The sequence below is a fragment of the Crinia signifera genome, chromosome 1, assembly GCF_055691185.1.
Source record: "Crinia signifera chromosome 1, ASM5569118v1, whole genome shotgun sequence".
In the NCBI taxonomy this organism is placed as follows: domain Eukaryota; kingdom Metazoa; phylum Chordata; class Amphibia; order Anura; family Myobatrachidae; genus Crinia; species Crinia signifera.
In genome coordinates, this window is record NC_139217.1 from 268,558,701 (window position 1) to 268,577,529 (window position 18,829).

General features: G+C 44.4%; 1 protein-coding gene across 3 annotated transcripts in view; it reads right to left on the bottom strand.

Annotated features, from left to right (window-relative positions):
* The window catches only part of TMOD1 (tropomodulin 1), a 75,289-nt gene extending 58,133 nt beyond the window's left edge, over positions 1-17,156 (bottom strand). Inside the window, exons 1-2 of one of the 3 annotated variants that reach the window (XM_083183667.1) lie at positions 16,973-17,156; positions 1,889-2,047 (exon numbers count right to left, since the gene is read on the bottom strand). In XM_083183667.1, the coding sequence (XP_083039793.1) occupies positions 1,889-2,008 (120 nt within the window). In that variant the 5' untranslated portion in view covers positions 2,009-2,047; positions 16,973-17,156. The other 2 variants (XM_083183660.1, XM_083183676.1) reach the window with 2 other exon arrangements.
* Between the last annotated feature and the right edge of the window lie 1,673 nt (positions 17,157-18,829).

Genomic DNA, 18,829 nt, shown 5'->3' on the forward strand with positions numbered 1-18,829 from the left:
TGAGCCCTCCTCCTTCCCCAGAAGCTACACCCGCAGCCTGCCCCTGTCACTCTCCTGATGACCCAGCGTAGTAAGCGCCGGAGCTGAAGTGACATCCTTCTCTGCCTCCTCGCCACTGCCTGCTGCAGCAGAGACGCGGAGTCCTTCTGTGAAGAGCCGCACTGGGAGCAGGGGCCAAGCCACACGTAGGTACCCACAGAACCAGATTAAGGGAAGAGGGTTTGTTACTTAAGTGCTCCGCCCCCCCCCCCTCCCCCCACCTAGAAACCGCCTAGAAAAACCCTGTTTATTTCACCAAATCCCATGGGTGGAGGGGTCACGCAGAATATTTTTTTTGCAGGGGGGGTGGAAAATTCATAGTTATGCCACTGGGCCAGGAAGCAGCTGCCTAACAGCAGCCGGGTAGCAGGAGCCGAGCAGCAGTTGGCACTGGGGCTAATGCTGGTGAGATTTGTCTCACCTCTCTACCGACTTCTCTTTCCTCTTGCCCCCTATCAACCCCCCTTCTCCTCCACAGCACCTCTCCTGTCACCTCACCTTCTCTGTTGTCGCCTTCTGTCACCTCACCCACATCAACTCACCCCTTCGCCCCCCCAGCAATTCACCCTCTAACCCAGTGTTTCCCAACCTTGGTCCTCAGGACCCCCCAACAGTTCACGTTTTCCAGGTCACACTGCAGGTGCACAGGTGCACTCATTATTCACTGACACATTTTAAAAGATCCACAGGTGGAGATAATTACTTCACTTGTGATTCTGTGTGGGGACCTGGAAAACGTGAAATGTTGGGGGGTCCTGAGGACCGAGGTTAAGAACCACTGCTCTAACCCTTGGGAACCTCACCCCTGGTCACCTAACCTCCTCTCACCCCTCTGTCACCTCACCACCCAGTCAGCTTAATTGCATGCCCCCTTTTGAGTGACCACACCCCTTTTTTCGGGCCGGTGCTCTGTACTTGCCCCCTAGGATAAAAGTTGCCAGCCAGCTCCTGCCCCTAAGGGTCTGATTCGGAATCAGATACAGTCTCTTTATTTTTCCACTTGCACATTTGAGACTTTGGGGCCGATTCAGGATTGCTGGTAGCGATCCAAATTCGGCCCCAGCACCGATTGTCGCACGTGAAATCCCCGATACTGAACGGCTTCGACGAGTTACACACTCATGGGCCATCATTGCAGGGAGGGAGGGCCAGGGGAAGATGGGGCAGAGGAATGTCCAGCGTTTTATGGGTGTGGGGATTCCTCCAAAAAAAGGATCTCCCTCTCCAGGGCACCATAGGGCCACGGCTGAAGCAATATAAACGTGCCTCATGGCTGTGGCACTACTTTACTGACTAGTGAGGCCCGGTGCCGGTTTTAAAAATACGGGGGACACTACGTCCTTTTTCCATGTATTTTCAGAAACCAGGAATGACTCAAGACCGTGATACTGGTTCTTTGAATATGGGGAACCCTACATCAATTTTTCCCTGTATTTTTTAAACCAGTGCCGGCTCGAAGAGCCTGGGGCTGGTTATGCTTAGAATGGGGGCCGTCACTCAATTTAAAAATGTAACTTTATTGTATCTCACTAATCCGTGCATGCTTCATGTTCGGCGGTGTTTGGCTGCAGGCAAACTTAGCAGCCAAAGAAAAGTCACTACACTATCTAACATGAATCCTGAGAACACGGCAGCTTAGTAAATAAACACGGCAGCTTAGAACACGGCAGCTTAGCTCCCTCCCAAAACAGACCCGATCACGTTCATAATCAGTCAAGTTGCAAACACAGCAGTTTAGTAAATTTACCCCTAAATGTATTCATTAAAAATAGAAATTGGTGTGTAATTATACTGTTATTTTAACACAATACATAATATAGTGTAAACATCCAACATAATTAATACATACATCTGGGTCTAATTCTTCCAGTTCTCCTTCCAGATCCCTTATTTCCTCATCAGTAAGCTTGTTTAGGATCGCATCCTCATCAACATCCCGGTACTTTTCTAAGCCTTTTCTGCTGATCATTTTCAAAATGTTTTTTTTTTCACTTTCCTGTATATGAATCTGTGACAAGAAAGTGTGTTAAGTCTGAAGTTTATAATTAAGGTATAAAATACAATGATAGCTCACTCAAACAAGATAAAACCCTTAGGAGAATCCTGTTACCCGCAGTTTGCCATACAGGGAATAGATCTGGGTTTTACACCTAGTGCTATTAAAAAAAAAAAGCCTTTTCATTGCATAGCAAACAGAGTTAACTGGTGCTAACCATACATTCCACAAAAATGTGTTTCCTTGCACGATCATTCCCAGAAAATGACATTTCTTGCTGACTTTCACTTGCACCTCCTGAGGCTGCAAGGAAAAGGTTCTCCCTCGGGGCTTAACGCAAAGGGTAATTCTCACTAATACCCCTTTTACACCAAGGAATAACCCAGGTACTAGTCACAGTGGAGCCATGTATCTACTTGGATTCCCCTCTTAAATAGAAACGGGATGCAGTTTAAATCCCGGCGGTCGGGATCCCGGCGTTCAGAATCCCGACGCTGGAATCCCGACCGCCGAAATCCCGACACTTTCTCCCTCCGTGGGTGTACACGACACCCCTGGAGGGAGAATAAATTAGCATGCCGAGCGTACGAGGCACCGGGCCCGCTGCGTGGCGAGCGCAGCGAGCCCGCAAGGGGGGGGGGGGGGCGATCTACGTCCCCCCCTTGTCGGGATTTCGGCGGTCGGGATACCAGCGTCGGGATTTTGAACGCTGGGATCCCGACCGCCGGGATTTCATACTGAATCCATAGAAACATAGAATTTGACGGCAGATAAGAACCATTTGGCCCATCTAGTCTGCCCCTTTCACTAGCTTTAAACATTTTGATGATACTTGATAAAAGAAGGTCATCAACAATCCATTGACATCAGAGTATATTTATTATTTTGCCTCAATTTCTCAGTGATACAGTAATATACCAATATTGCCCCAGTCAAACACAAAGAGCAAAACATTTTTTTTAAATAAAAAAAAAAACCTCCCCTGCAGTATAATATTACGCATAGCAGTCAGTAACAATGACTGAAGTCCAATGACCATTTTTTAATTCCTGCGAGACGTCCTGTGCATAAGGCTAAAATGTCATGGATTTCAAGGCAAACGTAGAAGGTATTTTGGTACTTGTTTCCTAGCACGGCGCCCATCACATACCGTATTTAGTGGTATGCGATGCGATATTCACGTTAAATGAACAGGAGTGCTTGTACAATGAAATATCGAATAGCATCGCATCCCAGCAAATGGCATGCGATGCGATTTTTACGCGTCCTCCGACCTTTTCATAACCCCACTATCCACGTTGTCGTAGAGTCGATTTCAGATAGTGTGGCGAGCGCAGCGAGCCACCGAGCCCGAAACGTGGCGAGCACAGCGAGCGCCGCGAGGAGACGCAGAATACGAGCACGAAGCATGGCGAGCGGACGCGGAATACATGTAAAGTAATATGTGTCCGCTCGCCACGCTTCGGGCTCGCTGCACTCGCCACACTATCTAAAGTCAACTCCACAACGACGTGGATGGTGGGGGTATGAAAAGGTCGGAAGGGCGCGTACCGCCGCCCCACGCGGGCTCGCTGCGCTCGCCACGCTTCGGGTTGGCGTTAATAGTGGGGGTGGCGTTGACAATGGGGGTGCATTTAACATTGTAAGCACCCATTAGGGTGCTTGTACAATTAAAAATCGTATCGCATCGCATGCCGCTATATTGCATTCGATGCGATTGCATAAGATGTACATCGGGGGTGCCGTGCTAGGAAACAAGTACCGGTATATTTCCTCTAGTGCTTACCACTGATTCCATTTAAAGTGCAGTACAATAGATCCAATGGTTTTTACCAGACAGTGATCTCAACAAGGAGGCATAAATTGTGCTGTTGAAAGCCAACAAGTCACTTCACACTTGAGACAGCTGCCAAAGCAAAACACTGTATAAATACTAATGAAAACCAAAGGGAAAAGGTTGATGGTCAAAAGTTAACTAAATTCAAGACTTGCAGTACAGCTGCCTAGGCAGATCACTAGGCAGTCTCAGGGATACTAGAGAGCAGGATGTCAGGTAATGTGGCAGGTCATCAGCAAAAGTTGTACAATAATTAGCAGAAACAGTCTGCAAGTACAAATTAAAGCATGTATAAAAACTGCCATACCCATTAGACCCCTTCCTTACTGACAAATATGCACGGGTTGTTGCACATGAACAACCTGGGAAATTGGTCATTGTGAAAGGGTACTGAGAGATTGTCCTGGGTCCAGTGTTCCAGTACCAGGGTTGAACCCGGAACGCTCGTGGGTCCAGGGGCAGTGTGAACGGGAAACCTGGGTCGACGTGACCCGGGTCCCGTTCACTGCATTCTAAATGTGCCACTGGGAGATGCTGACATCTCCAGCGCTGCCCCGGCCCCACCTCTTGATTACGTCACCAGCCCGAGAATTTTGTAGCAGGCTTGCAAGCACTTGCTAGTGTGAAAGGGGTATAACTTAAGCCTTCAATTCAGCACTAGTTTAGAATGGGTGTACATTAGATGTCTTAAATATTTAATGATATCAAATGGTCCCTGTACACCATTTAAAAGTAAAATAAGACTAAATAAATAAATAAATAAAAAAAACACTCAGAATGCCTCGCCCTCCAAATTTCCATCCAGACTCAGTTAGATAGCGAGGTTGGTCCCAGTGTAAAATCTTTTCAACTTATGAAAGTAGAATACAAGGATTAAGAATTCAAGTACTATGGTTCTAATGCCCGGCAACAATTTTAGATTGGTGGAGAGTTATCTTCATGCTAGAACATGTAGTACAACAGCTGGAAGGGCCGCTTATTGCCCTGGCCTCTTTCATTGTGGGTCAAGTAGCCTTTGGAAGAGGCTAGTGGGAAGGTTTTGTAGCATGCAGCTAGTTCACCCCAATAGGAACACCAGCACTGTGCTGAGTTTCACTATGGCAGAGGAACTCCAAAGTCATGTTACAGTAGAAGACAGACCAAGTTGTCTAACAATGGAGTTTTATGCTACTGAAAGTGGGCATAAAAATACTCTTTTCCACCAGTCTCAGACAGCCTTCAGTGGAGAAGCAGATAGGGTGCAATAGCAATTAAATAAAATGTTTCCAACATCAGCTCACTCATTACTTATTTTAGTCATAGAGAGAGCTAAAGCTAGTACAGGTTGAGTATCCCGTATCCAAAATGCTCGGGACCAGGAGAATTTTGGATAACGGATTATTCCGTATTTCGGAATATTTTTATATTTCAATGATGTATTTTGAAGTATCTTGCATTTATGCTGTATAAACACATAATATACACACAAATATATTTTATTACCACATAAAATACACACAAATATATTTTATTTGTTCAAAAAACAAGGTTTCAAAACGTGAAACAAAATTTGTGTACTATCTCAGATATTGAATTTGAATGCCAAGCAATTATTTTCTTGTACATATATAGTGCCAGTTACATATCATGTCCTCAGTAGTGCTGTTACAAATGTCCCCAGTGAGTTTTTAGCAAAAAAAAAATTTTTTTCCACTTTCTGGAATGTCCGTATTTCGGAATAATTCGGATACGGGATACTCGACCTGTAGTATTTTAGGATAAATACTAACAAGACTATTTAACGATTGAGGTAGTACTGTAGTTATCGGGAATGTTATAGACCAAACTCACCAGCACATCATATATCTGACTTTAATACTAGCCAATGCCTCCCGTGCAAAACCCATGCAGTTCCGCTTTGCTACTTGGGGTGTCGCTCTCTGTTGTGGTGCTGCTATCATAGTCTGTTCTATATCTCAGTGCTGTGATACAGCACTGAGATATAGCTAAGCAAAGAGCAACACCCCTGGTGGGAAAGAGGAACTGCATGGGTTTTGAAAGGTGCATGGTGTTAGAATGAACACAGTATCAATGTTGATGATTGGAGGTTGGACTATGTTGTAACATTTAAGCTGGGTACACACTGGACGATATATCGTCAACAATATGGACAATATCAATATCATTGACATACTGTATAGCATATATATTGTTCAGTGTTTACAGTCAATGTCATTGTATGTACATGTCGTTAACGACCCCCCCCCCCCATCATCTGTGCATGCAGCTCAATCTGACATTATCATCAGCAACTTCATGTACAGAGCGAGGGTGGCCAGTGTGCGTGGTCAATATCATTCTCCCGTGCCACCGCCGCTATAGATAACTGGCCGTGGGAATCATCTAGTGTGTACCCAGCATTGCACTTTGCACAGTGCAGCTCATGAATCTGAGTGCATAATGATGTAGGCAGACAATAGAGGTGCACTGGAGCAAAGTTCAAGTAGTGCACTTTCTAAATGAACTCCAATATGTCCAAGGCAAAAAAAAACAACACGTTTTTCATGGCACCTCTGAGACATTTTAAGAATATATTGGAAAATGAATGCAAAGCAAGTATGGTGATGCAAGTCATTGGCATTGTGGCAAAAGAATATAGGTGGTTATATCTGATTAGAACGATCCCCCCATGCGTTTGCACACTTCTCAACCATTTACTGGGAAGAGCAGTCTTGGATAGTTGTGCATTTTCTACTGCACATGGTGACTCATTTACTATGTTGTTATTTCTTCTCTTACCTGGAAAAAGTAACATGATTTGGAAAGGCACACACACCTGTCTATATGAAGGTCCCACAATTGACAGTGCATGAGCACAGTGGCCTCCATCCTTTAATAGAGGAAGTTCAGAACCACGAGGACACTTCCTAGAGCTGGCCGGCCATCTAAGCTGAGTGATCGGGGAAGAAGGGTCCTAGTCAGGGAGGTGACCAAGAACCCAATGGTCATTCTGTCAGAGCTACAGGATTCTTCTGTGGAGAGAGGAGAAACTTCCAGAAGGACAACCATCTCTGCAATCCACCAATCAGGCCTGTATGGTAGAGTGGCCAGATGGAAACCACTCCTTAGTAAAAAGCATATGGCAGCCCGCCTGGAGTTTGCCAAAAAGCACCTAAAGGACTCTCAAACCATGAGAAATCTGGTCTGATGAGACAAAGATTGAACTCTTTGGCATGAATGCTAGGCATCAGGTTTGGTGGAAGCCAGGCACTGTTTATCACCAGTCCAATACCATCCCTACAGCGAAGCATAGTGGTGACCGCATCATACTATGGGGCTGTTTTTCAGCAGCAGGAACTGGGAGACTAGTCAGGATAGAGGGAAAGATGAATGCAGCAATGTACAGAGACATCGTGGATGAAAACCTGCTCCAGAGCACTCTTGACCTCAGACCGGGGTGACTGTTCATCATTCAGCAGGACAACGACCCTAAGCACACAGCCGAGACATCAAAGGAGTGGCTTCATGACAACTATGTGAATGTCCTTGAGTGGCCCAGTCAGAACCCAGACTTGAATCCAATTGAGCATCTCTGGAGAGATCTGAAAATGGCTGTGCACCAACCCATCCATCTATGTCTACAGTCTCTAGGTCGAACACTAGTGGTCGACACCTAAGTATGGTTAACATACAGGTCGACATTGACAGGTTGACACAAAAAAAAGGTAATGAACATGACCGACACACATGAAAGGTCGACATTGACAGAAGGTCAACATGAATGTTGTCAACACAGGAAAACTCAATACTCATTTTCCTACTTCTTTGTTGTCTATGTCAACATAGGTCAACATGGACACCATATAAGTTTACCGCATCCCCTTGCATCACGGGTGCTGCGCTCGGTATCTCCTATATATTTAGCCAGATCTGTCAATCACCTGTGTGTATAACGCTGGGCGGAGTTACACCCAGCGTTATACACACAGGGTGATTGACAGATTCTGCCTTATGATACCAGCCCCCCACCGCCCAGCGTTATACACACACCACCCCCGGCCAAGTCCGAAGTCCAGGGGTAGCCGGGACTACAAGCCCCATCATGCACCGCCACCTGAGAAATGTAGTGTCCCAGCTGGAGAGCCAGAGGCTGCCCTGGGCTATAACCGAATTAGATTATAGTAAATGAAATGAGCACAAGAGCTAACAGTCTACAGACGCCGCCTGCCCTGTCCAGGGCAAGGCACATCATACACCGCATCCATGTGTCCCATACATCCGTACATGTGACGCTGGCGCACACACATGTGTCATGTCTGAGCCGTACCTTCCTGCTGAGGAACTCCCGCACCACGGAGGAGTCCGTGGCATCTATGAAGCTGTCGTCCATGATGAGAGCAAACTGTGAGGCCACTCACTGTGTGCTGCCACCGGCCTGGGTTTCCATCCTGCGAGGCCCTAGGCCTGGGACCTGTTTAGGCCCGGTTGCCATGGGAGGGTGGTCACTATGGTAACTGTGGCTGGGAGTGTTCGCTGCTGTTCTCACTCAGAAATATCGCTCACACACTCATCCCTGCTGTGTACTGTGCGTGACATTATTGAACCGCAGCATGTCATCATACTCGGCAGTGACAGATAGATGTGTGTAATGTCTATCTAATATCTATGTCATCTCTATCTATCTTATCTCCTATATATTTATCCAGATCTGTCAATCACCTGTGTGTATAACACTGGGTGGAGATACATGGGTTATTGACAGGCCCCCTGGTCAGCGTTATACACACAGGGTGATTGACAGATTCTGCCTTAGGAGACCGCCCCCCCGCCCAGCGTTATAAACACACACACCCCCCCCCCCCCCCCAAGTCAGAAGTCCAGGGGTAGGGAACACATTTCCAATACCCTGACACACAAAATCACAACCCCACTACACCAGCCACCTGTACCACCAATGGAGACAAAGTAAATCATCCGCCTAATCACTCACACCTCACCATACCCTACCCACGCCACTACAGACTATTACCCATATACACAACCCACAGAATCCCTTCCTAAATCACCATACTCCATCCATTCCTACAACTCCACACCACCCAGACTCCCTTTATAAACCACCGTACCCCTTCATCGCCTCCTCCAACATCGGCAACACACCAACAACCATCATCTTCACATCACCACATACCTTACTACCACATCCCACACACTACTACTTACCCTCAACCACCCTGTCCAAACCTCTACCAAACAATTCCAAAACCAACCCCACTAAACCAGCCACAAGAACTACATCACTCACAGTACACCAACAAATTAACCATAACCACACATCACACAACCACCTCACACACAACCACTCATGACTTCTCTCACATATGGAAAACACAACCCACACCTTACAATAACGCTGCCACGTCTGCACACAAAACCCACACCAGTCACTAACACACCCACAACTCTTCCGCTTTATCACCCACACTATCCTTACACCCAATCTTCACCCCCACATATACCACATCCTTCACCAAATAACAAACATACATCACACTCAAATAAATTTCTACCTTTAATGGGACGTAGCCCCTTACGACGGTGTGAAGAGCGCCCGGAGGGTGCGATGAATCACCTGGTACTATTATATTCTCCCTCTATGTCCACTGGGATGGTATGAACAAGTCGGTTTAAAAAAAAAAGAAAAATCATGAAAACTAGCGTCAACCTTTACCTTTGTCAACTATGTTCATGTCGATATTTTGCTTCTGTCGACAGACCTATGGCCTTTCGACCAATAGTAGTTGACCTATTGACTGTTGACCTATGTATTGACGATCTGCCTACTGCATTCCGTTTTTGGTTCTACTTTATCTCTCTCCATTTTATATCACTTAGTAAATAGAGCCAATAATCATCATTGGTCTCATAGCTAATTCGCAATTAAAATATAACCATGAAAGCCATTCAGATGTAGCAAACTCTAAACTGACATTGATCACTTCATTCATTTTAATGTTATGTGATGCATTAAATGTCTATTTAAAGTTCACTACATCTGTAGCTGGCATATCTTGTGATATTCCTTCCAAGAACACATACCGATAGTACTTCATGGCGATCTCAAAAGTTCTGAGGATCTTAAATAGATTACATCAACACGTCATGTCTAAATTTGGTAGTTTAGTCTGTTTTAAAATACAGCTACAAATCATCACCACCTACCCCAGCAAACCCAAGCACCGGGTCATGAATTGTGTGCTACATCGAAGGCATTTACTATAACTGCCATCATGACTAAGTATAAAACACATTAGCCTGAATGTGCAAATGACTATTAAGGCTTTAGTAGATATACTATATAAACAATCTCTCTCCATTTAAAGTGCTACAAAAACCTGGAATGATTTGTGAGGTGAAGTATGTCCACTTTATACTTGGCGCAACCTTGCTTCAATGACATACTGTAAGCGAGATATTGAAAGAATTCCCCTAAGATACTGTATGAATATATTATGGCTATTCTTTGTTCTATCATGACGTCACCTTAGTATTTTAAGTATGTCCTGCAAATATTATGCAGTGTTGAGACCTAATATAGGTAAGTCATTAAACTCTACAATTGCAAACATTTTTATAGAGGCACAAGATAGAAGGCTGTTAATTATAGTAAGATAAGCACGCTAAAATAAGAAATGTGTTATAAGTGATATAATATTGCCATCATGTATTAATCTTCACCTGCAGGCACAGGAGCTCCAAAAGAAGCCCGTCCCTGTTATGTATTCAGGCCATTAGCGGAGCTGATGCACATGTGCCGTCTAATGACCACTGCAAGGGTTATACAAAATAAATGTATTGATAATTGGTCCCCATAGTACATTTGCACTTGCCATTGCTACAAACATTCATAATGAAGTACTTTGAGCCTAATTGTAAAAGGTAAGCATGTTTCTACATGATTAAATATTTCTTTGTAAGCAATACTGCATATATGAGGTATGGCTATAAAATAATGAGACTGCACATATAAAAAAAAATAAACCATACTGCAAAAGTTAAAAGGGAAGGGGTAACATTTACCTTGCACTCTTGAAAGTTTCATCCCTCTCGCACAGATATTTTGAGGCAGCTTTACCTGTCTCATAAAGATATTCTTAGTTCAAAAGTAGAACAAACGTGTCTTGTTATTTAAATAAGTGTTGTTATTTAATAGCCACACCTCCTAGTTTACACCTCCAATGAATGGGGGTGTTGCAGTTGAAGAGCTTATTAGCAGTAGCAAGTCATATGTCCATATGGTGTCAGTGTGCTACTACCTGAATGGCCCACCTTACGATTGAAGCAGAAATAGACTTACCTGCACAGAATATTTCGGCTTCGATCCCGAAGCCACGGGGCCGCGCATCAAGATCAAATCTGGATCAAAATGTGGCTTTACATGTTTGATTCAGGGTCACTTTCTGTTCAATTTGGACTATAGTCCGAATCGAATAGAAAGTGACCCTGAATCGCACCATGGGATCAAATGTAATAGGGTGAGAGTTTCAGAAAGTGGGAGATTTTGGGAGAGTTTTCCCCTTTTTTTTAAAGAAGCAATCAATTACACTGCAAAACCAGGTTGATTTTGCCATGTAATTGATTGCTGCTTTAAAAAACATAGGAAAACTCTCCCAAAATCTCTCACTTTCTGAAACTCTCACCCTATTACATTTGGCCCCATGTGTACAGTACATAGCATAAGCATTGCACCGAGCATGCCTGCAAGGGTACACATTTCCACTAATTTGGCTCAGATATGGTGAAACATAAAAAATGACCGAAAAATAACTTTCAACCATTTTCATGTTGACCTCTTTGTTCCTTATTACCCTGTTGGCTTTTTGACCTTGTTGACCATTTTGGGTTGGCCTATTGATGCTCTTTTTCACCGTCTTCTTCTGTAAATCAATTGAAGCACAATTGGTCAGTGCTTTATATCTCTCTGTAAGGCTTTAATGGATACCCCCTTGAATGTTTATGTTGCTTAGTATTAAATGAAGTGTAGCCTAAACAAAATTCCATCTTCTGTTTATATTCTGATATGATGAAAAGCCTATTCTGTGTACTAGGATTTATCTATACTCCTCATATGCAGACATAATTGCTCTTCATAATATGTAGTGGATGTTGGGTTACTAGATGTCCAGCAAGAAATAAAAACGTATTTTCTAATGTCGACAGTCAAAAGGTGAACATGAGTTTTTCATGGTTTTTGTTCCGGATTTTGACGTAAGTTGACACGGACACCGTACCAGTGTACCGCTGCATTTGCCATGCTTCAGGCACTGTCCCTCGCTGAGCTCGGGACACTATTATATTCTCACTCCAATCGAACTTCCCATTGTTGACTTGATGCTTGTGTCACCATTCCAACCCTGTCATGTTGACCTATTTCAGGTGTGAACCAGCAACTGTAGCCCATTCAGCTACCCTTGAGAAGGTTAACGATACCAAACATGTCACACTGCTACACTCCAATGTGTATATGAAATACTGAAATGAAACTCCTGTGCAATCTCCTTCCCAGCTATGCAAGTGTGTTATTGTCTAGTAATCGTATGTCTAGGTTTGCACCACAAACCAGAAAAACTCTTTGTAGGCTGTCCCAAGGCAGGTGATACAGGGGCCCATTTATCATTCAATATTTCTGGCTAATTCCCTGTAAACACAAGTTTTGGAGGGTTAGCTGATATTATTAAGTACCTCACAAATGTATGTAGAAGAGACCACAGCATGTCTTAGATACCTGCTGCAATCCCTCCATTGCTGCCAGCAGCTGCACCCCCCTTAGGTTTCTATGGGGATGTGATGATGTCAGATGTATCAATATCCAGATTGTTTTACAGCTACTGCCATCTCAGTATGGCGATAGCCCATTGTAGCACCTTTGAAAAGTTTGTCAGGAGACAACGAAACGCGTCAGTGGCACTCTTGTTGTTAGAGATTTGGGAACACATGCACCTTAAACCATCTTGAACCAGCTTCCATTTGAACTCTTTACCCCCAGTCCATTTGGTTTATCTGGATACAACACCTGGGAAACCACCACCTGCTAATTTCTGGGACTTCAGCTAAGAGGAAGATTTCTCTCCAAATGTGGATGTTATAAATACAAACCACTTCACCCAGTCAGGTTTATGGATACCCATTACATCCAGTAGTGTTCATTATGGGGGACCCTGCTCTGCACCGAGTGTCCCTCGGATCACTTTCATTATCTCCAGGGCTAGGAGGGGAGAAGAAGCCTGGGTGGAACATATTAGTGTCACAGAAAATGAGAAACGTGTTACATGCCGGGCAGATCCAGCCTGGTGTGGGTGAGTATCAAGTAGCTTTTCCTGCCTTGGTATGCAGGTACTAGGCTAGCAGTGGCCATACAAGGATAGGGGAGACCTTGGAGCATGGGTGTGGTGCAGAGGCACCCTACCACTTACCCTACCTACCTGCACCAGTTCCAGTCAGGGTGGCGTGTTGGTGAGGATGACCTCACTTCATGCCGCCCTCTAGTGGCCAGCGCCCTAGGCAATTGCCTAATGCTGCCTAGTGGTGGCGCCGGCCCTGGATGTTGCTGATATCAACCAATCATTGAATTTCTCTATTACATTCTAGACAATTATAGACATAATCTGATAGCAACCAATCTAGGATGCAATAGAGAAATAAAAGAATCTGATTGGTTGCTATGGGCAACATTACCTATTTTCATTTTTAGAAGCTTTAGGAAATTTACCCATTTAGACTCCATGCATCGACCATATATGTGGTTCATATATGTGGTAACCTTTTGAACTCATCTACCTTTTACCTGATGACCTATTGTATGTTGATTTATCGACTATATCTTTTTACTGTAGATATATCAACTGGATAGACTTTATTTCTCTCTACATTATTTACATTACATAATGATGATGAAGACTACTTGCAGGGGTGGCCAAACCTGTCCTCAAGATCTACCAACAGTTCATGTTTTTCAGGCAACCTGTGGATCTATAGTTGGAATTACTGCAGCATGTTTGAAAATGCCTACAGCTGTGTGTGCACCAGCTAGGTGATTTGGAAAATGCGGACCGTTGGTAGATCTCGAGGACTGGTTTGGCCAGCCATGACTTATTGGGCGGTATTCAATGAGCCTGATTCGCCATGTTTTTATGGCGAATTTGTGCTGTTTGGCGAATTTTTGACTAAAACAGTGAATCACCCTATTCAATGACCAGATGGCGAATACATTTGAAGGTTTTTTTTCGCCATGATACACCGAGTAGCAATCGCTATCTTTTTATGGAGAAGTGGAATGTGAACTTTTAAAATAAAGTGTTTTGTTTTTTACATTTGGTGTCAAAAAATCAGGAATTTTATTCTGAGGAGGGGCATGCTATTTTTATTCATGTGCTGTAAGCACATGAATATATATTTAATTGAAAAAAAAAAATATTGAATATTCGGGGCTGGCGGCGAATTGCAGGGGAGCGAAAAATCATGGCATTGCATTGAATACTCCCCATTGAATACCGCCCATTGACTTGTGGGCTTCATTTAAACCACATGCATTCTTAACTAGCGTTTGCCAGTTTGGATGTCTGTTATTGTTCAGCAGAACAAGCTCCACGTGTCAAGCATCTGGTTTTTACTTTATTGCGCCTCTCCGTGATGTCACATAGGGCCTTATTCTATTCACTCTTTCTGACAAAATCCTTCTTAGATGGACAAAACCATGTGCACTGCAGGGGGGCAGATGTAACAGGTGCAGATAGAATTAGATTTGGTGAGATATTTTGTTTCTGTGCAGGGTAAATACTGACTGTTTTATTTTTACACTGCAATATAGATCTCACTTTGAAGTAAAACCCCACCCAAATCTAATTCTCTCTGCACATGTTACATCTGCCCCACCTGCAGTGCACATGGTTTTGTCCATCTAAGAAGGATTTTGTCAGAAAGAGTGAACTAGAATAAACCCCATAGAGAGAATGCGTACAGCTATAGTGAAAAGGCAATCCAAATTCATCCAGTAGTTTTTGTGTTATGCCGGATCGAGCAGATACAAAAAGAGAGACAAGAATTCAGGAAAAAAATATTTTTCTATCCATACAGTAATTCATAACTATTCCCCCAAAGTACTAGGTACAGACAACCCTTACATTTTAATTATATGTATAAATAATTACTAAGGCCTTACATCAATGAAAACTACATTTATTTGTATATAAAGGTTGCTATAGAATGACTAATATTGGGGAAACCATTGTATCAAGATTTGTTTCAGAAACTATGCATAAGTAATACTGCTTATGTCCTGGTCATTTTGTATGGGTTATATTTCACTATAAAAGGAATCAGAGAGGCGCAATTAATGGGACATCTCACATAGGGGCAGATGTATTAAGCCTGGTGAAGTGATAAAGCGTAAGGTGATAACGCACCAGCCAATCAACTTCTGACTGTTATTTTTAGGACTCAGCTGATTGGCTGGTGCGTTATCACCTACCACTTTATCAGGCTTAATACATCTGCCCCATTATGTCACACTGCATTGTAAAAACATACTTTGCACACAGCAGTGGCAGACTAAATTCAGAAGATATCAATAGATTGCGCATTGGCATTTAAAACATTGGTGTTATAAAGAAATGAAATTCATTTGAACCATTTGTCCATTTAAATAGACATTATTAAAACATTTTTGCAGACTTCTGATGACAGTTGCCATTCAAATCCCAGTGTTCATTTACGTGTATAAAAATATTGTGAACATTTCGCAAAAGATCCTAGAGAAGCAAAATATTGAATTAGAACAAATGCCAAAGTGTTGGTGTACAAGCTACAATGCTTTATGTACTAAAAAAACAAAACAAAAAAAGACAGGCACATTTTTTTGTGTCAGTAGTACCCCTTTCACACCACATCTTCTACTAAGGTTATTGCCGGGCTGATGACGTATCACCCCAGGTCAAGGTACAGTGTGAAAACATCATTTTAAATTTCCTGGGTCCAGCAAACCGGAATTCCGATCCAGGTAAAAACAAAAGTTCATCCCGGGTCAGAAATGGGCTGCTATGCAGTGTGAACAGGTACCTTAGATCGTTCGACTAGGGTCCCGTTCCCACTATGGAGGAGGCAGCACTTGGAGACAGCGTCTCTCCCCCACCTGACGCCAGGGACCCAACTTATTGCTGCGTGTCGCTATTGGGGACTAAACATTGCAAATGCTGTGTTGCTCCTGGGACAGACCTGTGTCCACATGCCAGGTACAATTCGGCATTTGCAATGTAAAAGGGGTTTTAGGGACTCTACTTTGTCTACTTTACTAGTGTCATCACTGGGATACAGTGGAAACATGCAATGGGTGAACAGTGAATTACTCCACAGCTAGCTTTCTCCTAATTCCCAAAACTGCCTTAGGCATTATTTTCATGATTAAGCAGGTGTAAGTGTATACCTTTGCAAGATTCTACTACGCTATAAAAACAACAAAATATAAATATATCAGTTATTACTGACACATGATGTAATTTTATTAATTGGGAGACTTTTTTCCATTTGTGGCAGTATCCAGTGTATATGAGGGGTTCTGCTTTGTAAAGCAGTGTTTTTAAAGTCATTGCAAATAGGATTGGCCCCTAAACGTACAAAACAAGTAACAACGCATGATAAAGCCTGTGCAGTCCTACAGTAGGGAAGAAAGTGGACAGTACCGAGTGTGGCTAGGCAGCGATATCCAGGTGGGAGTCAGGCTGGGGACAGCAGGTACTCCCACACACAGGCGTCATCCCTCCCAGGCTGTGCCCCGGCAGGGCAGGCAGGCACTCCGCTCCGCTGTAGCAGTGGCGGCACAGGCTTCTCCTGGCTCGGGCTGCAGCGCTGGGACAATGTGTGAGCGTAGACAATGAGGGGAGTATGCAGCTGCAGCAGCCCCCGGTCTCTGTGGATCACTGTCCCGGGCTATTTATAGCGGGAGCCGCGCAGTCCCCCTTTGGTGACAAACGAATATTTTGACCAGATATGGTCCTGGCTCAGGATGAAGCCGGGGACGCAGTCCCAGCATAATGGTGTCTATGAGGGGACACATAGCGTTTCCTTACCCAGTTCCAGTGCTGGCGCTGCAGGTGCTGTCCTGGTAGAGGTGGCTCTGGGTCTGTGAGCGGCAGCGGCTGCAGTCTCCGGGCCGATGCGGAGAGAGAACAACTCGGCAACTACACTGACTGAGCTCGCCGCCCGGCTTCTGCTGCTGCTGCCACTCACACACAGGAGGACGTCACCCGTTGCTGCCGCCGCTCCGGGCTGCTCCTGTGCATGCACTCTCCCGCCGCTAGGGGCGCTCTCCCAGGTGATACTGCCAGGCGTCTTACGTCGCTTAAGCCATTAAAATACTGTCATGAAATTTCTTATGCGGAAAACTACAGCAGCTTATATAGACTGTCCTAGATGGAAAGCTGTAGCATGCATAAATCTAAACCTCATAATGGGGCAGATGTATTAAGCCTATGGGGCGCATTTATCAATATGGTGCGATGCCGGCGCAGTGGCATCGCCGGACATCGCATTGCGGTGTTGAAGTACACCGCCGGGATGTATCATTAGAAGGGCGCAGGGACAGGGCTCCGATAGGAGACTGTCCCTGCGAAGCCCTAACCCGGAAGCCGCATGCGCGGTTATGCGCTGACCCCCTGCCGTCCCCTGTGACCGCACTGCCCCGCTCGGCAGTGTGATCACGTAGCCATAAGCTACAATGGGCTATCGCGATCCCTGCTGCGGTCCCCCTTTGATACATTTAGGAGATACTTAATATTTGCGGCTAAACCCCAAAAACGGGTGTTTTCGGGGATTTAGCCGCAAATATGGTTTGACAAATGGGCCCCTTAACAAGAGACAAATGCAAGTGTGATCAGGAGATAAATGTCCAGCCAATCAGCTCCTTACTGACTTTTTTTCAAACACAGGCTGTAACATGGCAGTTAGCAGGTGATTGACATTTATCTCTCCTTATCACCCTTGCATTTAACTCTTGTTAAGGCTTAATACATCTGCCCCCATGTTATTTGTTCTAGGGCAGTGGATCCAGTAGTGTCTGTTATTCACATTACAATGCACAGTAGTGCCAGTTACACCATTTGCACCAACTACAGCACCTTAGGCACACTGCCCCAGCTAGAGCCCCTTAGGCACACTGTGCTAGGTAGAGCCCATTGGACACACTGCACCAGGATTATGCACACTGTAATGCCGCGTACACATTGTCACACACTGTAATGCCCATTACACATTATGCCGCACACTGTGATGCCACTTACACATTATGCCACACAAAAAAATGTCCTTTACACATTATGCCACACGCCTTAATGCCCATTATACATTATACCACACATCGTAATGCCTATTACACATTATGCCACACAAAGTAAAGCACCTTAAACATTATGCCACACACAATAATGCCCATTACACACTATGCCACACACCATAATGAGCCTTACACACTATGCTGCACATCGTAATGCCCCTTCCACTATATGCCGTACACCGTAGTGCCCATTACAACGCACACCATAATGCCAATTACACATTATGCTGCACACTGTAATGTCCATTACACATTAATTCTGCACACCATTATGCCCCCAATGCTCCTGCTTATACACAAAATGCCCTCAGTAATACCTGACACATAATGCCTCCAAAAGTGCCACTTACTGATGCCGCTACCATGGAAAAGGAGGAGAGAAGAGCACAGAGCATGCTTCTGCACAGTCTCGATGAGTCCGGCGAACATTTCAAATATGGTGCCAGCTCGTGAGCCAATCAGAGCTCATGGTTTGGCAGCCATTCGCTAACTGCAGCTGCCGGTCCATGAGCTCTGATTGGCTAACGGCTGGAACCACTTTTCAAATGTCCATCAGCCTTGCTACACCAGTGGCCCCTGTTATGTATCTGCTGCT